This window comes from Lagenorhynchus albirostris, chromosome 1 (assembly GCF_949774975.1).
Source record: "Lagenorhynchus albirostris chromosome 1, mLagAlb1.1, whole genome shotgun sequence".
Classification (NCBI taxonomy): Eukaryota; Metazoa; Chordata; class Mammalia; order Artiodactyla; family Delphinidae; genus Lagenorhynchus; species Lagenorhynchus albirostris.
The window spans coordinates 75861104-75887951 of record NC_083095.1 but is presented as its reverse complement, the minus strand read 5'-3'; the positions used below and the strand labels follow the sequence as shown (position 1 = coordinate 75887951).

Here is a 26848-nt window from a genome sequence, read left to right as displayed (position 1 = left end):
TGTCTTGGCTATTGGAAATAGTGCTGCTATGAACATTGGGGTGCATGTCTTTTAAAATTAGAGTTTACATCTTTTCAGGATATATGCCCAGGAGTGAGATTGCTGCATCATATAGTAGCTCTATTTTTAGTTTCTTAAGGAACTTCATACTGTTCTCCACAGTGGTTTTACCAATTTACATTCCCACTAATAGTGTAGGAGGGTTCCACTTTCACCACACCCTCTCCAGCATTTATTATTAGTAGAATTTTTAATGATAGCCATTCTGACCACTGTGAGGTGATACCTCAGTGTGGTTTTGATTTGCATTTCTCTAATAATTAGTGATGTTGAGCATCTTTTCATGTGCCTGTTGGCCATCTGTATGTCTTCTTTGGAGATATGTCTACTTAGGTCTTTTGCCCATTAAAAAAAAAAGTTTATTTATTTATTTTGGCTGCGCTGGGTCTTAGTTGTGGCACGCAGGATCTCTAGTTGTGGCATGCGGACTTCTTAGTGTGGCATGCAGACTCTTAGTTGAGGCATACATGCGGGATCTAGTTCACTGACCAGGGATCAAACCCGGTCTAACCCTGGTCGGGGAACCAGGGATTGACTGGGTTCCGCTTGCATTGGGAGCACAGAGTCTCACCCACTGGACCACCAGGGAAGTCCCTTCTGCCCATTTTTTGATTGTGTTGTTTGGTTTTTTGATATTGAATTCTATGAGCTGTTTCTGTATTTTGGATATTAATTCCTTATCCATCACATCATTTTGTAAATATTTTCTCCCATTCAGTAGGTTGTCTTTTCATTTTGCTGATTGTTTCCTTTGCTATGCAAAATCTTTTAAGTTTGATTAGATCTCATTTGTATCTTTTTGCTTATATTTCTTTTGCCTTGGGAGACTGATCTAAAAAAAGTATTGCTTTGATTTATGTCAGAGGATGTTTTACCTAAGTTCTCTTCTAGGAGTTTTATAGTGTCATGTCTTAAATGTAGGTCTTTAAACCATTTTGAGTTTATTTTTGTGTATGATATGAGGGAGTGTTCTAATTTCATTGATATATGTGTAGCTGTCCAGCTTTCCCAACACCACTTGTTGAAGAGACTGTCTTTTCTCCATTGTATATTCTTGCCTCCTTTGTCATAGATTAATTGACTGTAGTTGTGTGGGTTTATTTTTGAGCTCTCTGTTATGTTCCATTGGTCTATATGTCTGTTTCTGTGCCAGTACCACACTGTTTTGATTACTGTAGTTTTGTAGTATTGTCTGAAGTGTGGAAGGGTTCTGCCTCCAGCTTTGTTCTTTTTCCAGAGGATTGCTTTGGCAATTCTCAGTATTTTGAGGTTTTATATAAATTTTAGGATTATTTGTTCTAGTTCTGTCAAAAATGTCATGGGTATATTGGTAAGGATTACATTAAATCTGTAGATTGCTTTGGGTAGTATGGCCATTTCAACAATATTAATTCTTCCAATCCAAGATCGTGGAATATCTTTCCATTTCTTGAATCATCTTCAGTATCCTTTACTAGTGTTTTATAGTTTTCAGCATATAGATATTTAACCTCCTTGGTTAAGTTTATTCCTAGGTATTTTATTTTTTAACATGATTTTAAACAGGATTTTTTTTTTTTACTTTCTCTTTCTGATATCTCATTGTTAGTGTAAAGAAATGCTACAGATTTCTGTATATTAATCTTATATCCTGCTACCTTGCTGAATTCATTTATTAGCTCTAATAGTTTTTGTGTGGAGACCTTAGGGTTCTCTGTATAGAGTATTATGTCATCTGCAAATAGTGACAGTTTTAACTCGTCCCTTCTAAATTGGATACCTTTTATTTCTTTTTCTTGTCTAATTGCTGTGGCTAGGACTTCTATTACTATGTTGAATAGAAGTGGTGAGAGTGGGCATCCCTGTCTTGTTCCTGAACTTAGCAGGAAGGCTTTCAGCTTTTCACTGTTGAATATTATGTTGGCTATGGGTTTGTCATAAATGGCTTTTATTATGTTGAGATATGGTCCCTCCATATCCACTTTGGTGAGAGTTTTTACCATGAATGAATATTGAATTTTATCAAATGCTTTTTCTTCACCTATCGAGATAATCATGTGGTTTTTGTCTTTATTTTTGTTAATGTGGTGTATCACATTGGTTGATTTGTGTATTTTGACCCGTCCTTGTGGCCCTAGGATGAATCCAACTTGATCATGATGTATGATCCTTTTAATGTGTTGTTGGATTCTGTTTGCTAGTATTTTGTTGATTTTTGCATCTATATTCATCAAAGATATTGGCCTGTAATTTTCCTTTTTTGTAGCATCTTTGTCTGGTTTTGGCATCAGGATGATGGTGACTTCTTAGAAAGAAGTTGGGAGTGTTCCCTCATCTTCAATTATTTGGATAGTTTGAGAAGGATAGGTGTAAGTTCTTTTTATGTTTGGTAGAATTCCCCAGTGACGCCATCCAGTCCTGGACTTTCGTTTGCAGGGAGTTTTAAAAATTATTATTACAGATTCTATTTCACTTCTACTGTTCAGTCTGTTCAAGTTATCTGTTTGTTCTTGACTCAGTTTTGTCAGGCTGTATGTTTCTAGAAACTTGTCCTTTTCTTCTAGGTGTCCAGTTTGTTGGCATATAACTGTTCATAGTCGTCTCTTATGATTTTTTGTATTTCTGCAGTATCAGTTGTTATTTCTCCTTATTCATTTCTCATTTTGTTTATTTGGGTCCTCTCCTTTTTCTTCTTGGTGAGGCTGGCTAGAGGTTTCTTGATTTTATCTATCTTTAAAAAAAACAGTTCTTGGTTTTACTGATGTTTTTCTATTGGTTTTTAAATTTCTATTTTACTTGTTTTCTCTCTGATCTTTATTATTTCCTTCCCTCTACTGACTTTGGCTTTTGTTTTTTCTTTTTATTCTAATTCTTTTAGGTGGTAGGTTAGGTTGTTTATTTGAAATGTTTCTTGTCCTTGAGGAAGGTCTGTATCACTATAAACTTCCCTCTTAGAACTGTTTTTACTGCCTCCTGTAGATTTTGTAAGGTTGTGTTTTCATAGTCTTGATGTTTTCTATTTTCCTCTTTGATTTCATTGTTGACCCACTGGTTTTTTAGTAGCATGTTGTTTAGTCTCCATGTATTTACTCTTTTCCTGTTTTTCTTTCTGTGGTTGATTTCTAGTTTCATACCCTTGTGGTCAGAAAAGATGCTTGAAATAATTTCTACCTTCTTAAATTTGTTGAGGCTTGTTTTGTGACCTAGTATGTGGTCTATCCTAGAGAATGTTTAATGCACACTTGAATAGAATATGTATTCTGGGTTTTTTTCTTTTAGATGTAGTGTCCTGTAGATATCAGTTAAATCAACTGGTCTGTTGTGTCGTGTAGAACTTCTGTTGCTTTCTTGATTTTCTGTCTGGATGGTCTGTCCGTTGATGTCAGTGAGGTGTTAACTCTCCTACTATTATTGTACTCATTTCTTCGTTTATCTCTGTTAGTATCTGTTTTATATATTTAGATGCTCCTATATCGGGTGCATATATGATAATGAGTGTCATATCCTCTTCTTGTATTTATCCCTTTATTATTATTATAATGTCCCTCTATGTTTTTCTTTATGGACCTTGTTTCAAAGTCTCTTGTCTGAAGTAAGTATTGCTAACCCCTGTCTTGTTATTTTTATTTGCATGAAATACCTTTTATCATCTGCTCAATTTCAGCCTATGTGTGTTTCACCCTGAAGTAAATCTCTTGTAGACAGCATATTGTAGGTTCTTGTTTTTCTTATCCAGTCTGCCACTGTATGTCTTTTGATTGGAGCATATAGTCCATTGATATTTATAGTAATTACTGATAGATATGTATTTATTGCTATTTAAAACCTTGCTTTCCAGTGGATTTTGCAGTTCTTTATTTATTTCTTCTTATTTTTGTTTTTTATTTTGTAGTTTGATGGTTTTCTTTTGTATTATGCTTGAGTTCTTTTCTTTTTATTTTTGTGTGAATCTATTGTATGTTTTAGGTTTGTGGTCACCCTGGTTTTCTAGTATGTTGACCCATAACTACATCTATTTGTTTTAAACTGATAGTCAAAGAAGTCCAAATACATTCTGAAAGATCTACATTTTTATACTCCCCTCTCCCACATTTTGTGATTCTGATGCCCTATTTTACATCTTCATGTTTATCCTTTTGCTGTTATTTAGAGTTACAATCACTTTTACAAAAATTTTTTGATTGTTTTTAGTCTATGTACTGGCTTATTTAAGTGATCTTCAATCCTTTTATATATTTGCCTTTTCTATTGTGATTTTCCCTTTCGTATAGATTCTTTCTTCTTTTCTATTTAGAGAAGATCCTTAAATATTTCTTTAGGGTAGGTCTAGTATTGCTGTATTCTTTAGTTTTTTCTTGTCTGAGAAATTCTTTCTTCCTCCTTCTGTTCTAAATGATAATCTTGCAGGGTAGAGTATCTAAGTTGCAAGTTTTTGCCTTTCAGAATTATGAATATATCATACCACTTCCTTCTGGCCCACAGTTTCTGCAGAGAAATCAGCTGATATCCTTAATGGGGGTTCCCTTGTAACTGACTCTTTGTTTTTCTCTTGCTGGCTTTAGAATCCTCTCTTTATTTTTAATTTTTGCCATTTTAATTATAGTATGTCTTGGTCTGGATCTGTTTGGGTTCATCTTGTTTGGGAACCTCTGTGCTTCCCGTACCTGGATATCTGTTTCCTTCTTTAGGTTTGGGAAGTTTTCAGCCAGAATTTCTTCAAATACATTTTTGATCCCCTTCTCTCTCTCTTCTCCTCTGGAACCCCTATTATGTGTAGTTTGGTATGCTTTGAATAATCCCATATATCTCATATGTTGCTTTCATTTGGTTTTTATTTGTCTTTCTATCTGCTGTTCTGATTGGATGATTCCCATTATTCTATCTTCTAGATCACTTATTCCTTCTTCTGCATTATTTAGTCTGCTATTCATTGCTTTTATATTGTTTTTTATGTTGGTAATTGAGTTGTCTTATTTTGATTGGTTCCTCTTTATAGTTTCTAGTTCCTTGTTACAGTGATCTGCATTTCTATTAATAATCTTTCCTAATTCCTTTAGCATGATTATTACCTCCTTTTTGAACTCAGGGTCTAGTAGACTGGTGAGGTCTGTTTCATTATTTGTTCTTTCATGGGATTTTTCTTGTTCTTTTAATTGGGAGTAGTTCCTCTTCTTTTTCATTTTACCTAACTTTCTCTGTTTCTATGAATTTAGGAGAAACAGTTATCTACTGTGGTCTTGAAGGGGTACTTTTATGTGGGAGCATCTGTGTGTAGACTGTGTGAGTCCAGTATTTTTGTTGTGAGGACTGGTTTTTGCATGGATGCTAGCCACACCTTTCCTCAGAGTGTGTTGGCCGTTATCCTTTTAATAGGGGGTGGGATTTGTGTTGTGGTGTCCAGAGCCTCCCCTGGATTTGGGGTGGGGCCTCCTCTTTTTTCCATGGCTGTAACAGCCCTGTCAGGGGTAGGGTCCACTCCTCAGTTGTTGGAGTAGAAGCCTTGAGGGTCGTATTCGATAAGGTCCGTTGCCCTTGAGTGTGTGCCCTGCCCCAAAGGAGGTGACCACCGAAGCATGTAAAGCCCATGCGGTCACAGCCAACCTATGTCCCACTGGTGCAGGCATCCATGATTCTGACCAGAATCAACTCAAGGTCACAACCCTTTCTCTGTTGCATTTGTACCAGACTTAGTGCTAGGCTATGGTGTGGAGTGGGCTGGTGCTGGGGGCCAAGGCACTGTGGCTGCAGGAATCAAGGTGGTTGTGCTGCCACCTGCAAACTGGGCTGCCTCTGTAGCAGGCCTCTCCCAGGGCCTATCTGCCCCAGAGCCGGCTCTAAGCTTCTGTGTGGGGTGAATGGAGCTGGAGCACTACTGCCAAGAAACAACTGCTGCCTACTCCTCCCCAGGGGCTCTCCACCTGAGACATTCGTTTCTGTGGCACCACCCAGTGTGCATGCCAACAAAGTCCACTATGGCCAGACCCCTCCCCCATCAGTGTGCTGATAATCACCTCCAAGGTTCTGCCTGGACCACACCCAAGGCCCTCTGGGCTGTCTCCGCACAGCTAGACCAAGTCCTCTCCCAGGGTCCATCCATCTGAGATTCAGCACCCAGCTGCTGCATGTACTATTAGCCCTCCCAGCACATGATTTGGTCAGGGAAGTGTGACAAGGCAGCAGCCATCAGCCCTGGTCTTTCTCCATCCTGATTGCTAGCAAGCCAGCATAAGCACAGTCCTTGCAAACAGAGTCTAAGCCCCTCCAGCCCTCTGTCTGTCCCAGTAGACCTCTCAGCAGGCAAGAAGCCTCCCCAGGGCCAGGGCCAGCCCATGTGGACATTCCCTCCATCACAGATCACTCCCAGGGGCACCAGTCCCATCCTGACGCCTTTCTTTTTTTTTTTCCCCCCTATCGTACCTGGTTACATGGAGATCTTTCTTGAAGCTTTAGTTCTATAAGAGATCTTCTGGCAGTTTCCTGTTGGTTTTCTGTGAAAATTGTTTCATATTTAGATGTATTTTCTTTCTTTTTTAAAAAATTAATTAATTAATTTATTTTTGGCTGTGTTGAGTCTTCATTGCTGCACACGGACTTTCTAGTTGTGGTGAGAGGGGGCTACTCTGTGTTGCAGTGCATGGGCTTCTTATTGTGGTGGCTTCTCTTGCTGTGGAGCACAGGCTCTAGGCACGCAGGCTTCAGGAGTTGTGGCACACGGGTTCAGTAGTGGTATATGTATACAATGGAATATTACTCAGCCATAAAAAAGGATGAAATAATGCCATTTGCAACAACATGGGTGGACCTAGAGATTATCATACTAAGTGAAGTAAGGCAGACAAAGACAAATATCATATTATATCGCTTATATAAGCGATATACTAAAAAAGTATACAAATGAACTTACAAAACAGAAACAAACTCACAGACTTAGAAAACAAATTTATGGTTACCAAAGGGGAAAGGTGCAGGGTGGATAAATTAGGAGTTTGGGATTAACATATACACACTACTACATATAAAATAGGTAATCAATAAAGACCTACTGTAGAGCACAGGGAACTCTACTCAATACTCTATAATAATCTATATGGGAAAAGGATCTGAAAAAGATCCTTTTTATGTATATGTATACATAAATCACTTTGCTGTGCACCTGAAACTAACACAACATTGTAAATCAACTATAATATAAAATAAAAATCTAAAAATAAATATATATATAAACATAAAAATACCTACCTTAAAAAAAGTATTAGGGGGCTTCCCTGGTGGTGCAGTGGTTGAGAGTCCGTCTGCTGATGTAGGGGACACGGGTTCATGCCCTGGTCCAGGAGGATCCTACATGCCTCGGAGCGGCTGGGCCCGTGGGCCATGGCCGCTGGGCCTGCGCGTCCGGAGCCTGTGCTCCGCAACGGGAGAGGCCACAACAGTGAGAGGCCTGCGTACTGCAAAAAAAAAAAAAAAAAGGTATTAGGAGTATCAAGATCATATTGTACAAAAGAGAGCATGTGGGATGAGAGATATTGTTTGACGCTGTCTTTGTAAAATACAGTTTACTACACCCTGATTGCACTGTTTTTCCTTGGCTTGGTAATTTTCTCCATCCCCTAAAAGGACAAAACTTTCTTTCTACCTCCCTTCCTTCTTTCCTTCCCTTTCTTTTTTCAGAAGTGAACCCTGTGTGTTTGGCAAGCTTCTGAATAAGTGAAACTTTAAAAAAGAAGGTTTGTTTCTAGTGATTACAGCCAAAATCTAGGTACTCAGAACTAGTAACTAAACAGAAGATTAAAGATGTAGGTACTGGGTCTTTTCTGGGCTAGACAGGGTACTCCAAAACAGTTCTGTAACTCTAGTCTCTTCTCTGGCAGATAAAGAATCCTGTGAACAAGCTTCTGAAGTCAGTGAAGCACAAACTACAGATAGTGATGAGATAGTAACACCTGTATCTCAGAAATGTCCTAAGGCAGTAAGTATACTGGGGTAATCATTGTGCGTCAGCCAAAATTGTAAGTAATGACAGTGTGCTTAATGGCCATGTGTGTGACGTTCAAATCCAGTTTTATTTAATGAACCAGATAGGAAATTCAAGTTATTTAAATTTGTGTTGCAAGTGAATGGAAGTCACTACAGGCAGATGAAAGGATCATTTTCTTGATTTGGTATAAATAAGGACTGACTTCAACACTTCTCTCTCCCATTTGGATCCCTTGCCTGCCTCCTTCATTGTATATGGTGATTCACCCCAGCCTAAGTGATGCCCCTTTCTTTAAATCTACCTAAAGAGAGCAGGTTTACTTTGGGAGGTGGAGGCTAGAAGGATTCCTTGTGGGAGGGCTCAAAGAGATCATTCAGTTTCTGAAGGTTTTTACTCAACCTTTAATTACAATTATTTATTAAACATTTCGACCTCAGATCTGCTTTGGAACTAATTGAGGATACACACACACACACACACACACACACACACACACACACACAAATCTATGAATAAATATCCACAGATATACTCACAGTCATTGTATTGGAATACTGTGGGGTTTTAAATGAGGTAGAAAACGATCACTTTCAAGCTGCTAGAATGCTCCCTGGTACATTTGTAGGCACTCAATAAATATTTGTTGAATGAGTGGCTGAATGAAAGATTAAAATCTAACTGAGGATTATGAGCTTAATTAGAAACAGTAAAGAAAAGCATAGGGTTAATTTTCTGAACTTTTATCTGTTATATCTTTTTTAGACATTTTGTAATTAATATCTTGAGAAATGTTTGTAAGACAGATCAGAGCCATAGAATTAGAACTAGACAGTAACACCTTAGAGATCATAAAGGTGAAGAAAACCAAGTGATATGTCCAGCATTGTAGCAGTAGTTACTGAAAGAACTGGAACTTGAGTTAAGGTTTCTAAACCGTGCACATCTCAGATCAACCCAAAAAGCAGTCAGCTGGTCAGCAAATTTTGGAACTACAAGTCAGACAGATGACGTTAAAAATATTACCCTAAATTAAAGGCTCTTAAATAAGATCTTCTGTTAGAAAACTTTTGTGTACCTAAAAATGTTGCTGGATAAACTAAATATGAAAACTGATCCCACTTAGTAAAAATTAGTGTTGTTATCAAATTAAACTTACAACACAGACACACATATACTTGATAGCAGAAAAGCTTTATCAAAAGTCCAGACTCTTGTTCAACTTGTCCAAAAGAATTTGGGCAAGGAACACAGAATACAAAGGAGAAAAAAACACGCAGGCTGAGGAGCAAAGAGAACAAAGAAGCAGGGGAATTTCCTGGCAGTCTGGTGGTAGGACTTGGCACTTTCACTGCCGTGGCCGGATTCAGTCTCTGGTCAGGGAACTAAGATGGCGCAAACTGTGTGCCACGGCCAAAATAAATAAATAAAAAAAATTTTTTTTTAAAAAAAGCAGTTTATTGAGGCTGAAGTGAACGTTACACACTCAAAGAAGAGTGCAGGCATCCTCACAAGTGCAGAGCATACCACAAGGTTTTTTGATCCCCCTTTTATCTTATTTTCTTAGCCCTTTGAATGGGCGGGGTCTTTTTGATTAGGGGTAGAATATTCATTGAGAGGACGGTTGAGGTGTGGCCTAGATTGCACCAGGTTGCATCAGCTCCCAGTCTTACGCCTTTGTCTCCTGGAGCCACTGTACATGTGCTCTAAGAACTGTTTTCCCTTAAATTTTCCCTTACTAGTCATCCACACGGGAAGGTCATACAGGGTCATTGGCAATCTGCATTTTTATTGGGCATGCGCCATGGTTTTCATGGTCAGTGTTTCTTGTTCAGATGCTACAAAGTTTCTGTTTTAGATGCCATTTCTCCATGTGTCATGGTCTCATTAAGTGCAAAACAAGGAGGTGTATAGGCTGTCCTTGGGCCCAGCCCTGTCTTTTCTGCCTCATACTCAATCCTTTTTGTATTTCAAAATAGCTGGGCACGGGCTTCCCTGGTGGCGCAGTGGTTGAGAGTTCGCCTGCCGATGGAGGGGACACGGGTTCGTGCCCCGGTCCGGGAAGATCCCACATGCCGCGGAGCGGCTGGGCCCGTGAGCCATGGCCGCAGAGCCTGTGTGTCCGGAGCCTGCGCTCCGCAACGGGAGAGGCCACAACAGTGAGAGGCCCACATACCACAAAAAAACAAAAAAAAAAAAACAAAAAAACCCCAAAATACCTGGGCACGAAAGATGGAAGGAGTTGAAGGTCCAGAGGCAGTACGTGAGCTCTGTCCCTTTTGTGCCTGGAGTCAGCCAGGGTAAAGGAGGAGGCAAGAGAGTGTAGTGTTTAGGAGCATGGAAATGTGTTTTAGACAGAAGTGGTTTAGATCCAGTCTCTGCTATTAATATCTATCCCGCTTTGGGGAAGTTATTGAACCTCTATTAGACACTGTTTCCTCATCTGTAAAGTGGTGATATTTTTTTTTCTTGAAGTATAGTTTATTTACAGTGCTTCAGGTGTACAGCAAAGTGATTCAGTTATATATATTCTTTTTTCAGGTTCTTTTCTATTAGAGGTTATTACAAGGTATTGAATATCGTTCCCTGTGCTATGCAGTAGGTCCTTATTGTTTATCTATTTTATATATAGTAGTTTGTATCTGCTAATCCCATACTCCTTAATTTATCCCTCCCCCCCTTTCCCCTTTGGTAACCCTAGGTTTGTTTTCTATGTCTGTGAGTCTATTTCTGTTTTGTAAATAAGCTCATTTGTATCATATTTTAGATTCCATATATGTGATACCATATGATATTTGTATGTCTGTCTGATTTCACTTAGTATGATAATCTCTAGATTCATCCATATTGCTGCAAATGGCATTATTTCATTCTTTTTATGGCTAATACTCCATTGTGCATATATACCACATCTTTATCTATTCATCTGTCGATGGACATTTAGGTCGCTTCCATGTCTTGGCTATTGTAAATAGTGGTGCTGTGAACAATGGGGTTGTAAAGTGGTAATATTAAGTATGCCCACCTTATAGCCATGTGGCAAGATTTAAATAAGGTAATGTGTGATAAAGGTTTAATACAGGACTTGAGACAAATTAAGCACCAGATTATAGTGATGATGATGTTGATGGTGGCAGCAGTCTGTCTTCTCTGAAATACGCTAGTTCTTTTTTTTTTTTAATTTATTTTTGGCTGCGTTGGGTCTTCGTTGCTGTGCACAGGCTTTCTCTAGTGGCGAGTGGGGGCTACATTTCGTTGTGGTGCGCGGGCTTCTCATTGCAGTGGCTTCTCCTGTTGCGGAGCATGGGCTCCAGGGCGCTCGGGCTTCAGTAGTTGCGGCACACAGACTCAGTAGTTGTGGCTCGCGGGCTCTAGAGCACAGGCTCAGTAGTTGTGGAGCACGGGCTTAGTTGCTCTGCGGCATGTGGGATCTTCCCGACCAGGGCTTGAACCCCTGTCTCCTGCATTGGCAGATGGATTAACCACTGTGCCACCAGGGAAGCCCATGAAATACGCTAGTTCTTAAATGCAAGCTACTATGATCTGGTAGTGGCCCCTACAAGGAAGGACTAGGCCCTAAGGGGAGAGGATTGAGGCAGAGGGGTGTCATTTCCCTTCTACCTGCCAGGTCAATTGAATAGGTTGAACAGTATGACTTAAGGAAGACCTTTACGAAATGTCTTTCTCTTGTACTGCTAAAAGAGCAAAACAATCATAGTACATTTGGGTCTTTAACTCCCTGTCTTTTAGTCCAGAATTAGAACAGTTCCTGTATGATGGGATATGTATAGAACTGTTCCGCAGGAGGCTCTGTTAATTAGCACAAGGTTCCTAAAGGCCTTCTGTACTTATCTTCCAAGAATCCCCAGAAAATGATCTTAACCCAAACCATATGGTTTCCTCCAGATGAAATTCCATTCCTGGTCTCAGGAATCAATCTCCCACTCTGAGTGGACCATATAACTTTTCCCTCCCCCCTCTTAACAGCTCCTAATGAGAAGGGAGCAATCATTTCCATTGCTCTGTGGCCTCAGGTTACTGTCTTTTAGCCGTAGTGTATATCAAGGACCTCAAAGTTTATTCTTTTTTCTTATACTCTTAATTTCAGGAGTTGAAAATGTCTTGACCCCTTATGTATGCTAATTAATTTTAGGAAATCTGCCCTCCCCTCACCCCCAAATTATCTAGCACACCTGAATAAGCCAAAGGGAGCTGTCTGTCTGGCACTAATGCTGGGTAACTAACTGCTGTTAGGGGCTCTGCTAGCAATGAGTTAATATATATTTCAGTTGTTAGTATGGTTAATATTACTAATTATATATATGTGTGTATATATAAATATAAATAAAAATAAATAAATAAATAAATATATGTATGTGTGTGTATATATATATATATATTTGCTGTTCAGTCCCAATAAGATTATATAATGGAACCAGCTCATGTAAAGGATTCTGGAGCAAAGAAAAATATTAGATTGAACCATATCTTAGTCAATTCAGGCTTCTATAATGAAGTACCACAGACTGGGTGGCTTATAAACAACAGAAATTTACTTCTTTTGGTCCGATTCTGGTGAGGGCCTCCTTCTAGGTTGCAGACTGCCAATTTCTCATTGTGTCCTCATGTGCCAGAAAGAGAGCAAGCCAGCTCTCTGGCCTCTTATAAGGGCACTAATCCCATTCACAAGGGCTCCACCCTCATGACCTGATTACCTCCCAAAGGCCCCACCTCCAAATACCATCACATTGGGATTAGGGTTTCAACATACAAAATTTGAAGGGTACACAAATATTCAGTCCATAACAAGCCATATGAAATTATCACTTTTATAGATGAAAAATGATGGACTATTGTCAATTTCATATAGTTCAATCTAATAGGAATGAATAAAGCCTCCATGTGTACCTTGCTCAAATTTTAATTTTATTCATCCTCCTAATTCACCTTTGTTATCAGAGTAAACTTGATATGGATTTCTGATCATTTGTCCCAGGATTAGTTGCAAGTAAGGTAAGAATACATTTTTCTTTTATGAACTAGAATATTACAGATAGAGCTAAATCTCTACTGACCATTACCTATAATCCCTGCTGCCTCTCTCCCACCCCACCACCCCAAAAAAAACCATTGTTTTGAATTTTGAGGTACATCTTTTCAGATCATAAAAAAAACTTTAACATTCATATTGTTTTGTATTAGTCTTTTTTGCTTTAAATAAATGACATTAAACTGTATATGAACTGTACATATTATTCTTTTAAAAAGCTTTTTATTTTGAAATAATTACAGATTTGTAAACAGTTGCAAAAAATGTACGGAGAGGTACCATATACTCTTCACCCAGTTTCCCCCATTTTTCAAAACATTTTTGGTCTGTATTCTTCTGAAACATTCATTTTTCTTTTTGAAAAAAGTTTTTATTTTTTAAAAAATTGAGGTATAGTTGTGCAATATTATGTAAGTTTCGGGTGTACAACAGTGATTCACAATTTTTAAAAGGTATACTCCATTTATAGCTATTATAAAATATTAGCTGTATTCCCTGGGTTGTACAATATATCCTTGTAGCTTATTTATTTTAGTAGTAGTTTGCACCTCTTTATCCCCTACCCCTATCTTGCCCCTCCCTGCTTCCCTCTCCCCACTGGTAACCACTAGTTTGTTCTCTATGTCTGTGGGTCTCTTCCTTTTTCATATATTCACTAGTTTAACTTTAAAAAATTTTTTCTTTACTTGAAGTATAGTTGATTTACAGTGTTGTGTTAATTTCTGCTGTACAGCACAGTGACTCAGTTATACATACATATATATACATTCTTTTTTTATATTCTTTTCCATTATGGTTTATCATAGGATACTGAAGATAGTTCTCTGTGCTATACAGTAGGACTTTGTTGTTTATCCATTCTATATATAATAGCTTACATCTGCTAACCCCAACCTCCCACTCCAGGCCTCCCACAACCCTCTCCCCCTTGGCAACCACAAGTCTATATCTGTGAATCTGTTTCTGTTTCATAGATAGGTTCATTTGTGGCATATTTTAGATTCTACATATAAATGATATCATATGGTATTTGTCTTTCTCTTTCTGACTTACTTCACTTAGTATGATAATCTCTAGCTGCAACCATGTTGCTGCAAATGGCATTATTTCATTCTTTTTAATGGCTGCGTAGTATTCCATTGTATATATGTACCACATCTTCTTTATCCATTCATCTGTTGATGGACATTTAGGTTGCTTCCATGTCTTGGCTATTGTGAATAGTGCTGCTATGAACATAAGGGTGCATGTATATTTTTGAATTAGAGTTTTGTCTGGATATATGCCCAGGAATAGGACTGCTGGATCATATGGTAATTCTATTTTTAGCTTTCTGAGGAACCTCCGTACTGTTTTCCATAGTGGCTGTTCAAACTTACATTCCCACCAACAGTGTAGAAGGGTTCCCTTTTCTCCACATCCTCTCCAGCATTTGTTATTTGTAGACTTTTTAATGATGGCCATTCTGACCCGCGTGAGGTAGTATCTCATTGTAATTTTGATTTGCATTTCTCTGATAATTAGAGGTGTTGACCATCTTTTCAGGTGCCTATTGGCCATTTGTATTTCTTCTTTGGAGAAATGTCTATTTACGTCTTCTGCCCATTTTTCGATTGGGTTGTTTTTTTTGTTGTTGTTGTTGAGTTGTATGAGCTGTTTGTATATTTTGGAAATTAAGCCCTTGTTGGTCATATTGTTTGCAGATATTTTCTCCCATTCTGTAGATTGTGTTTTTGCTTTGTTTATGGTTTCTTTTGCTGGGCACAGGCTTGTAAGTTTGATTAGGCCCCATTTGTTTATTTTTGTTTTTATTTCTATTGCCTTGGGAGACTGACTTAAGAAAACATTGGTACGATTTATGTCAGAAATATTTTGCCCATGATCTCTTCTAGGAGTTTTATGATGTCATGTATTATTTTAACTCTTTCAGCCATTTTGAGTTTATTTTTGTGTATGGCGAGAGGTTGTGTTCTAACTTCATTGATTTACCTGCAGCTATCCAACTTTCCCAACACCACTTGCTGAAGAGACTTTTTCCTGTTGTATATTCTTGCTGCCTTTGTTGAAGATTAATTGACTGTAGGTGTGTGAGTTTATTTCTGGGCTCTCTATTCTGTTCCACTGATCCATATGCCTGTTTTTGTGCCAGTACCACACTGTTTTGATTACTGTAGCTTTGTAGTATTGTCTGAAGTCTGGGAGGTTTATGCCTTCTGCTTTGTTCTTTTTCTTCAGGATTGCTTTGGCAAACCTGAGTCTTTTATGTTTCCATATAAATTTTAGGATTATTCTAGTTCTGTGAAAAATGTCATGGGTAATTTGATAGGGAATGCATTAATCTGTAGATTGCTTTGGGTAGTATGGCTATTTTAACAATATTAATTATTTTAATCCAAGAGCATGTGATATCTTTCCATTTCTTTGAATCATCTTCAATTTCCTTTATTAATGTTTTATAGTTTTAGTGTATAAGTCTTTCATCTCCTCAGTAAGGTTTATTCCTAAGTATTTTATTTTTGCAGGTGCTATTTTAAAAGGTATTGCTTTTTTACATTCTCTTTCTGATATTTCATTGTTAGTGTAAGGAAATGCAACTGGTTTCCAAATGTTAATCTTGTATCGTGCTATCCTGCTGAATTTGTTTTTCAGTTCTAGTAGTTTTTGTGTGGAGTGTTTAGGGTTTTCTATATATAGTATCATGTCATCTGCATATAATGACAATTTTACCTCTTTCCTTCCAATTTGTATAACTTTTATTTCTTGTCTGATTGCTGTGGCTAGGACATCCAATACTATGGTGAATATAAGAGGTGAGAGTGGGTATCCTTGTCTTTTTCCATATTTTAGTAGAAAGGCTTTCAGCTTTTCACCATTGAGAATTATATTGGCTGTGTGTTTATCATAAATAGCTTTTATTATGTTGAGATATGTTCCCTGTATACCCACTTTGGTAAGAGTTTTTATCATGAATGAATGTTGAATTTTGTCAAATGCTTGTTCTGTATCTATTGATCATTTGTTTTTTTTCTTCTTTTAATGTAGTATGTCACACTGATTGATTTGCGTATGTTGAACCATACTTGTGAACTTGGGATGAATCCCACTTGGTCATGGTGTATGATCTTTTATGAGTTATTGGATTTGGTTTGCTAATATTTTGTTGGGAATTTTTGCATCTATATTTATCAAAGATATTGGCCTGTTATTTTCTTTTTTGGTGGTGTCTTTGTCTAGTTTTGGTATCAGGGTGATGGTGGCTTCATAGAATGTCTTTGGGATTCTTTCCCTCCTCTTCAATTTTTTGGAAGAGTTTGAGAAGGATCAGTATAAATTCTTCTTTGCATGTTTGGTAGAATTCGCCTGTGAACCCATCTGGTCCTGGACTTTTGTTTGTAGGGAGTTTTTAAATTACAGAGTCTATTTCACTTCTAATGATCAGTCTGTTCAAATTATCTGTTTCTTCTTGATTCAGTTTTGGTGGGCTGTATATTTCTAAAAACTTATCCATTTCTTCTAGGTTGTTAAATTTGTTGGCATATAATTGTTCATAGTATTCCCTTATAATTTTTTGTATGTCTGCAGTATCAGTTGTTATGTCTCCTTTTTCATTTCTTATTTTGTTTATTTGGGTTCTCTCTCTTTTCTTCTTGATGAGCCTGGCCAGAGGTTTGTCAATCTTGTTTACCCTTTCAAAGAACCACCTCTTGGTTTTATTGATTTTTTTCTGTTTCTTAATCTCTGGTTTATTTATTTCCTCTCCAATCTTTATTACTTCCATTCTTCTGCTGACTTTAGGTTTTATTTATCCTTCTGTTTCTAATTCTTTTAGCTGGTAGGTTAGGTTGGTTATTTGAGATTTTTCTTATTTTTTGAGGAAGGCCTGTATCACTATGAACTTCCCTCTAAGAACTGCTTTTGCTGTATCCCATAAATATTGTATGGTTGTGTTTTCATTGTCATTTGTCTCAAGGTATTTTTTAATTTCCTCTTTGGTTTCATCATTGACCCATTGGTTATTTTAGTAGCATGTTGCTTAATCTCCCTGTGATCATTTTTTTCTCATTTCTTTTTCTGTGGTTGATTTCTAGTTTCATGCCATCGTGGTCTGAAGAGATGCTTGAGATAATTTCTAAACTCTCAGATTTATTGAGGCTTTTTTTGTACCCTAGTATGTGGTCAAACCTAGGGCATGTTCCATGTGTACTTGAAAAGAATGAGTATTCTGGGGCTTACCTGGTGGCGCAGTGGTTAGGAATCTCCCTGCCAATGCAGGGGACACGGGTTCGAGCCCTGGCCTGGGAAGATCCCACATGCCACGGAGCAACTGAGCCCGTGTGCCACAGCTACTGAGCTTGTGCTCTGGAGCCTGTGAGCCACAACTACTGAAGTCCATGCACCTAGAGCCCGTGCTCCACAAGAAGAGAGGCCACTACAATGAGAAGCCCACGCACTGTAGAGAAGAGTAGCCCCCACTTGCCGCAACTGGAGAAAGCCTCCGTGCAGCAATGCAGCCAAAAATAAATAATTTAAGAAAGAAAAAAAGAATGTATATTCTGGGTTTTTTTGTATGTACTATCCTGAAAATACCAATTAAGTTTAACTATTCTATTGTATTATTTAGAATTTCTGTGCCTTATTGATTTTCTGTCTAGAAGATCTGTCCATTGATGTGAGTGGGGTGTTAAAGTCTCCTACTATTATTGTATTCCTGTCAACTTCTCCCTTCATGTCTCTTAGTATTTGTTTTATGTATTTGGTTTCTCTTATATTATGTGCATATATATTGATGAGTGTAAAGTCCTCTTTTTGTATTGATCCTTTTATCATTATACAATGTCCTTTATCTTTCTTTATGGCCTTTGTTTTGAAGTCTATTTTGTCTGAGTATTGCGACCCCACTTTATTTTCATTTCCATTTGTATGAGACATCTTTTTCCATCCCTTTACTTTCAATCTTTGTGTGCCCTTTGCCCTAAAGTGGGTATCTTGTAGGCAGCATATTGTAGGCTCTTGTTTTCTTTTATCCAGTGTGCCACTCTGTGTCTTTTGATTGAAGCTTTTAATCCATTGACATTTAAGGTAATTTTTTAAAATAAATTTATTTATTTATTTTCATTTATTTTTGGCTGCGTTGGGTCTTCATTGCTGCATGCGGGGTTTCTCTAGTTGCAGCGAGTGGGGCTACTCTTCGTTGCGGTGCAGGGGCTTCTCATTGCGGTGACTTCTCTTCTTGTGGAGCATGGGCTCTAGGCATGCAGGCTTCAGTAGTGGCTTGCAGGCTCTAGAGCGTAGGCTCAGTAGTTGTGGCGCACAGGCTTAGTTGCTCTGCAGCATGTGGGATCTTCCTGGACCAGGGCTCAAACCCATGTTCCCTGCATTGGCAGGCAGATTCTTAACCACTGTGCCACCAGGGAAGTCCCTAAGGTAACTATTGATAGATATGTATTTATTGCCATTTAAACCTTATTTTCCTGTTGATTTTATACTTCTTCTTTGTACCTTTCTTTTTGTTTTTCCTTTTGTGGTTTGATGGTTTTCTTTTCTATTATACTTATGTTCTCTTCTTTTTGGTTTTTGTGGATCTATTGTATGTTTTTGATCTGTGGTTACCCTGTTTTTCAGGTATGTTAACCCCATCCTATTTCTACTTGCCTTAGACTAGTAGTCATATAGGCTCAAACACATTCTAGGAACTGAAAAAAAAATCTACATTTTCTCATTTTACTCCCCACATTTTATGATTTTCATGTCCTCTTTTACATTTTCATGTTCATACTTTTGCTGTTCACTGTGGTTATCATCACTTTCACAGAAATTTTTTCATTTTTTTAATATCTGTGTACTGGCTTATTTAAGTGATTTACTTTCCAATTGTTATTTTCTCTTTCCTTTAGATTCTTACTTCTTTTCTATTTAGGGAAGACCTTTCAATATTTCCTTTAGAATAGATTTAGTATTGCTGTATTCTTTTAGTTTCTGTTTGTCTGAGAAATTCTTTATCTCTCCTATTCTGAATGATAATCTTGCTGGATAGAGTATCCTAGGTTACAGATTTTTCCCCTTCAGAACTTTGAATGTATCTTGCCCCTCCCTTCTGGCCTGCAGCATTTCTATAGAGAAATCAACTGATAGTCTTATGGGGGTTCTCTTGTAATTAACTGTTTGTTTTTCTCTTGCTGCCTTTAGAATCCTCTTTATCTTTAACTTTTGCCATTTTTATTATAATATGTCATGGGACTTCCCTGGTGGTGCAGTGGTTAAGAATCTGCCTGCCAATGCAGGGGACACGGGTTCGAGCCCTGGCCTGGGAAGATCCCACATGCCGCAGAGCAACTAAGCCTGTGCGCCACAACTACTGAGCCTGCACACCACAACTACTGAAGCCCGCCGCAACTACTGAAGCCCACGTGCCTAGAGCCCGTGCTCTGCAACAAGGGAAGCCACCACAATGAGAAGCCTCTGCACTGCAACAAAGAGTAGCCCCCACTCACTGCAGCTAGAAAAGGCCCGTGCACAGCAACGAAGACCCAACGCAGGAAAAAAAAAAGTCTTGGTGTAGGTCTGTTTAGGTTTATCTTGTTTGGGACCCTCCATGCTTCCTGTACCTGGATATCTGTTTCCTTGTTTAGGTTTGGGAAGTTTTCAGCCGTAATTTCTTCAAATACATTTTCGATCCGCTTTTCTCTTTCTTCCCCTTCTGGAATTCTATCATGCGTAGGTTGGCATGCTTTATATTATCCCATAGGTCTTTTATATTGCTTTCATTTTTTTCATTTGGCTTTCTGTCTGCTGTCCTGATTGAGTGATTTCCATTATTCTATCTTCCAAGTCACTTATTCGTTCTTCTGCATTATCCATTCTGCTATTTATTGCCTTTAACTCAGCTTACATCTCAGTCAATGAGTTTTCTGATTTTTCTTGGTTCCTCTTTATAGTTTCTAGTTCCTTCTTATAGTACTCTGCATCTCTGTCAATAGCCTTTCTTAATGCCTTCAGTACCCCTTTTTGAAACCAGTGTCTATTAGATCAAAGAGGTCTGTTTCATTGTTTGTTCTTTCAGGGGAATTTTCTTGGTCTTTAAACTGGAGGTGGTTCCTCTGCTTCTTCATTTTACTTACATTTCTCTTGCTCTGTGAGTTTAGGAGAAACAATTATCTACTGTGGTCTTGGAGGGCTATTCTTATGTGGAAGCGTCCCTGTGTAGCTGTGTGGATTTAATATTTTGGGTGCAAGGGCTGTTTCAATATGGATATCTGTTGCCTCTTCCCTCAGCATGTGCAGGCCATTATCCCCTTGATAGGGGGTGTGCAGATGTGGCAGTGCTCAGTCCTAGGATTCTTGGTGGCCGTGGTGGCTTATGTGCATCCCCGGAGCACGTGATGGGTGCAGGAGCTGCTCGTGACCACTCCTGGAGCCCGTGTAGGTGGTGTCCTACCGCCTGAGAGCACATGCAGGGAAAAAGCCTGCAATGGTGGGTCCCACCCCTCCCCTCGTGCACCCCCCAAACAATGGCACCTGTCCTCTAAGGTGGCCTGGGCTTGCTCCACGAACACCCTCAGTTGCAGTCACACCAGACTCCAGCCCCTTCAGGCTGTTTTCACACAGCCAACCCCAGTCCTCTCTCTGAGTCTGATATCCGAAGCCTGAGCTTGAGCACCCAGCCCCAATCCGCACCAGCAGATGCACATCTCAGGCTGGGGAGTGCAGGGCGGTGGCACTGACTGTGCAGGTCTCTCTCCATTCTGGCTGCTGAAAACTGGTTGCTGCATTCTTCTCTGAGGCTCTGAAGCTCTGTCCCAGCTGATCTCCCCGCTGGTGAGGGGATTTCCCAGGGTGCGGGAACCTTTCCTTTTTCACAGCTCCCTCCTAGGAGGGAGGTCCCATCCCGATTCCTTTCTCACTTCCTTTTTTTCTTTTGTCCTACCTGGTTACATGGAGATTTTCTTGCCCTTTCAAAAGTCTGAGGTCTTCTGCCAGCATTCAGTAGACATATTGTGAGAATTATTAATACATGTAGATGTATTTTTAATATATTTGTGGGAGGTGGTGAGCTTCACATCCTACTACTCCACCATCTTGATTGCTGCCCCACTTTTTTTTAATATTTAACATATAAGTGCTATCATACAATATTTGTCTTTGACTTATTTCACTAAGCATAATACTCTCCAATTCCATCCATGTTGTTGCAGATGAAAATTTTTCATTCTTTTTTATGGCTGAGTAGTATTCCATTGTGTGTGTGTGTGTGTGTGTGTGTGTGTGTGTGTGTATACACCACATCATTTTATCCATTCATCTGTTGATCAGCACTTACATTGCTTCCATATCTTGGCAACTGTAAATAATGCTGCTATGATGAACATTGGGGTGCATATATCTTTTCAAATTAAAGCTTTTGGTTTTTTCAGATATATACCCAGGAGTGAAATTCCTCAGTCATATGGTAGTTCTATTTTTAGTTTTTTGAGGAACCTCCATACTGTTTTCCACAGTGGCTAAGTTTATTCCTAGATATTTTATTTTTTGACACTATCTTAAATGGGATTTTTTTTACTTTCTCTTTCTGATATCTCATTGTTAGTGTAAAGAAATGCTACAGATTTCTGTATATTAATCTTGTATCCTGCTACCCTACTGAATTCATTTATTATTCCTAAAGTTTTTATGTGGAGACTTTAGGATTCTCTATATAGAGTATTATGTCATCTGCAAATAGTGAGAGTTTTACCTCTTCCCTTCTAATTTGGATACTTTTTATTTCTTTTTCTTGCCTGATTGCTGTGGCTAGGACTTCTAATACTTGTTGAATAGAAGTGGGGAGAGTAGACATCCTTGTCTTGTTCCTGAATTTAGCAGGAAGGCTTTCAGCTTTTCACCATTGAATAGTATGTTGGCTGTGCGTTTGTCATAATTGGCTTTATCATGCTAAGATATGCTCCCCCTATACCCACTTTAGTGATAGTTTTTATCATGAACGAATATTGAATTTTATCAAATGCCTTCTCTGCATCTGTTGCGATAATCATGTATTTTTGTCTTTTTTTTTTTTGGTTAATGTAGTGTATCACATTGACTGATTTGAGTATGTTGAACCATCCTTGCTACCCTGGAATGAATCCAACTTAATCATGGTGTGTGATCCTTATATATGTATTGTTGGATTTGGTTTGCTAATATTTTGTTGATGATTTTTGCATCTATATTCATCAAAGATATTAGCCTGTGATTTTCTTTTTTGTAGTGTCTTTGTCTGGTTTGGGTATCAGGGTGATGGTGGCTTCATAGAATGAATTTGGGGGTGTTCCCTCCTCTTCAATTATTTAGAATAGTTTGAGAAGGATAGGTGTAAGTTCTGCTTTTTATGTTTGGTAGAATTCTGCAGGGAAGCCATCCAGTCCTGGACTTCTGTTTGCAGGGAGTTTTTTTTTTTAATTACAGATTCTATTTCACTGTAGTGATTGGTCTGTTCAAATCATCTGTTTGTTCTTGACTCAGTTTTTTTGTTTGTTTTTGTTCTCTTTTTTTTTTTTTTGCAGTACATGGGTCTTTCACTGCTGTGGCCTCTCCCGTTGCAGAGCACAGGCTCCGGAGGCGCAGGCTCAGTGGCCATGGCCCACGGGCCCAGCCGCTCCGCGGCATGTGGGATCTTCCTGGATCCCACATGCCGCCTGGGCATCGGCAGGCGGACTCTCAACCACTGCGCCACCAGGGAAGCCCTTGTTCTCTTTTTACAACAACAGCAAACATTTATTTTCACACAGTTTCTTAATGTCGGGAAACTGGGAGTGGCTTTGCTGTGTGGTTCTGGCTCAGGGTGTCCTGGGAGGTTGCAGTCAAGCTGTCAGTTGGAGCTGCAGTCATCTAGAGGCTTGACAGGGGCTGGAGGATCCACTTCCAAGATGGTGCCCTCACATGGTGCTAGTTGTTGGTAGGAGGCCTCAGTTCATCACCTTTTGAGCCTCCCTCTCCATGGGCTACTTGAGTGTCCTCAGGACACAGCAGCTGGCTTCAGTCAGAGTGAAGGCTCCAAGAGCAAGCAAGGCAGAAGTCACAACGTCTTTGCCAACCCAGCTTTAGCAGTCACACTCCTTCCTTTCCACAGTATCCTGTTTGTAGCAAGGTCAGTCTTTTTCAATGTAGGAGGGTATGTAGGAGGTGAGGATCATTGAGGACCATCTTAGAGGTGACTACCACAAACCAGTATGTTGCTATGACCAGGATCTTTACTCTGCCCCTAGGTTTGCTTCATTGATGGCTCCAGCATGAAATAAAAGTTTTGATTTTTATTGTTTTATTGTTTTTATTTATTTATTTATTTTTATATCTTTATTGGAGTATAATTGCTTTATAATGTTGTTTTAGTTTCTGCTGTACAACAAAATGAATCAGCTATATGTATTCATATATTATCAGGCTGTATGTTTCTAGAAACTTGTCCATTTCTTCTAGGTTGTCCAATATGTTGGCATACAACTGTTTATAGTAGTCTCTTAGAATATTTTGTATTTCTGTGCTATTAGTTGTTATGTCTCCACTCTCATTTCTTATTCTGTTTATTTGGTTCCTTTCTTCTTGGTGAGCCTGGCCATAGGTTTGTCAGTTTTGATTATCTTTTCAAGAAACCAGCTCTGGGTTTTTTTATTTTATTTTTTATCTGTATTTTATTTCCTCTCTGATCTTTATTATTTCCTTCCTTTTGCTGACTTTAGGTTGTGTTTCTTCTTTTTCTCATTCATTTAGGTGGTACATTAGGTTGTTTATTTGAGATTTTTCTTGTTTATTGTGGAAGGCCTGTATTACTATGAACTTTCCTCTTAGAACCGCTCTTGCTTCATCCCATAGATTTTTGTAAGGTTGTGCTTGTGTAAGGTTGTTGTTTGTCTTGAGGTATTTTCTGATTTCTTCTTTGATTTCATTTTTGACCCATTGGATTTTTAGTAGCATGTTGTTCAGTCTCCTTGTGTTCATTCTTTTCCCATTTTTCATTCTGTGGTTGATTTCTAGTTTCATACCCTTTTGGTCAGAAAATATGCTTGAAATAATTTTTATCCTCTTAAATTTGTTGAGGCTTGTTTTGTGACCTAATATGTGGTCTATCCTAGATAATGTGCTGTGCATGCTTGAAAAGAATGTGTATTCTAACTTTTTTGGCTGTAGTGTCCTGTACATTATCAATTAAGTCCAACTGGTCTATTGTGTCACTTAGGACCTGTGTTGCCTTATTGATTTTCTGTCAGGATGATCTGTCTCTTGATACCAGTGGGGTGTTAAAGTCTCCTACTATTATTGTATTCCTGTCCGTGTCTCCCTTTATGTCTGTTAGTATTTGTTTTATATATTTAGGTGCCCTTATATTGGGCACATAAATGTTAATAAGTGTCATATCCTCTTCTTGTATTGATACCTTTATTATTATATAATGTCCTTCTATGTCTTTCTTTATGGACTTTGTTTTTTAAATTAATTAATTTATGGCTGCATTGGGTCTTTGCTGCTGTGCACGGGCTTTCTCTAGTTGCAGCAAGCGGGGGTTCCTCTTCATTGCGGTGCGTGGGCTTCTCATTGTGGTGGCTTCTCTTGTTGTGGAGCATGGGCTCTAGGTGCACGGGCTTCAGTAGTTGCAGCACATGAACTCGGTAGTTGTGGCTTGCGGGCTGTAGAGAGTAGGCTCAGTAGTTGTGGTGCACAGGCTTAACTGCTCCGTAGCACATGGGATCTTCCTGGACCAGGGCTTGAACCTGTGTCCCCTGCATTGGCAGGCAGATTCTTAACCACTGAGCCACGAGGGAAGTCCTGGACTTTGTTTTAAAGTTTGTTTTGTGTGATATGAGTATCACTACCCCCACTGTCTTGTTTCCATTTGCATGCAATCTTTTTTCCATCCTCTCACTTTCAGTCTGTGTGTGTCTTTCATCCTGATGTGCATTTCTTCTAAGCAGCATATTGTAGGTTCTTGGTTTTTTGTTTTGTTTTTAATCCAACCTGCCACTCTTTTTTTTTTACGGTTTTTTGTTTGTTTGTTTTTCTTTTTCACGGTACACGGGCCTCTCACTGTTGTGGCCTCTCCCGTTGCGGAGCACAGGCTCTGGACGTGCAGGCTCAGTGGCCACGGCTCACGGGCCCAGCTGCTCCGCGGCATGTGGGATCTTCCTGGACCGGGGCACGAACCCGTGTCCCCTGCATCGGCAGGCGGACTCTCAACCACTGCACCACCAGGGAAGCCCAAGTGTCTTTATTTTTAAGAAGCACCCAGATTATTTTGATGCAGATTTGTTGAGAAATATTGCCCACTGAACTTCCTAGGAGAAGGCACAGGAGCTCTGCTTGCTTCCTAAGGGAAGAAAAGATGGGTGGTGGGGGGCAGATTTGGAGAAGTGAGGACATTGGCCTGGCGACCTGGAGGAGAGAAGCAGCCCTGAGGGCACTCACAGATGAAAGAGAGAACTGTGGCTATAGGGCCACCCTGGACTGACTCCTTGCTAGTGTCACGACACTGACTTGCTGCTACACTGTACAAGGTGGGGGACTTAATGTTGACCTCAGTTTATTTCTTGAAACTATCATGATGTCAGCCCTCCTCCTGGTATCCCTAATGTGAAAGTGGACACAGGGATGTCAAAGGAGGGGATGGCGGCTGTAGCAGCAACTCTGAAGCAGAGCTCAAAGAACTGGAGTTGCCGTGAGAGGGCAGGGTGGTCTAATGGCCTGCTCCGTGTCATGTACTTGGCGGGGGGTTGGTTGGGATACAGGGAGCACTGGGCAGCTCTTTGCTTTAGTGGCTAAAACAACTGCTCAGTTGACAGGTCTCTTAGGACCTAACTGCAGGAAAAAGATGGATTGGTTTTCATGGAGAAAGTTTAAGGAAACGATCTGTTCAGAAAGTTTCTTGATTCTTTCTGTATGTGGCAATGGCTGAGAAAGGCTGATCTGGAGAATTGATTCACTGGACTGGGAGATAGAGGAACTGGATTCTCTTTACAAATTACCCATGGTTAGTGGTGGCAGTTCAGTCAGGTGGTCTCTTGGTGCCAGGTTAAGGTACCTATAAATTGATTCTCGAGGAGTAATATGTTAGGTGGAATATGCCCTGTGATTGATCCCTAGAGAGTAATATGTTAATTAGATGGAGTATAAACACTGGCATCTCTAACCTATAGGAAATGAATATTTTCCTTGTCAGGGTTCAGAGAAGATGTGCATTGAAATCATCTCCCTGTCATTCCACCCAGAGGCTGAAGTGATGTGTGATGAGAATGTAAAACAGGTGTACGTGGAATACAAGTTCTACGATCTACCCTTGTCGGAGACGGAGACTCCAGTGTCCCTGAGGAAACCAAGAGCAGGAGAAGAGATCCACTTCCACTTTAGCAAGGGTGAGGCATCCCTGGTGAACAGCCAGGAGAGGAAGCTGACAGTCATTTAGTCTGAGGGGTCCAAACTACTCTGAACTTCTGTTGGAGTGGACCCTACTGTTTTATTTTCTTTTATTTATCAAAGTAATATATGCATATGGCTTTAAAATATCAAATAGGCTTAAAAAGATTTTTGATTAAAATATAGTCCTTTGCTCCACTCTTTCTCTGCAGATCACTCCCTCTCACCCCTCCCTGACCACCCCCCTCAGTCCACCACACCACTTTTCACTTTTTCTGCTATTTCTTCTGTTATTTAACCCCATGTTTCTGAGAAATGATTCTATTGCAATTTCCTGATTCACTAATTCATTTCCTGATTCAGACATTATCTGTTGACTTCCTATCTTGGCAAATAAAACATCTCTCTTG

The 26848-nt window shown here is 39.3% G+C and overlaps 1 protein-coding gene across 1 annotated transcript in view; it reads left to right on the top strand.

Moving 5' to 3' along the window:
* RPGRIP1 (RPGR interacting protein 1) overlaps positions 1–26848 on the top strand; it is an 82381-nt gene that overhangs the window by 49584 nt on the left and 5949 nt on the right. Inside the window, 2 exon segments of the mRNA XM_060168213.1 lie at positions 7908–8005; positions 26245–26437. Coding sequence (XP_060024196.1) covers positions 7908–8005; positions 26245–26437 — 291 coding nt within the window.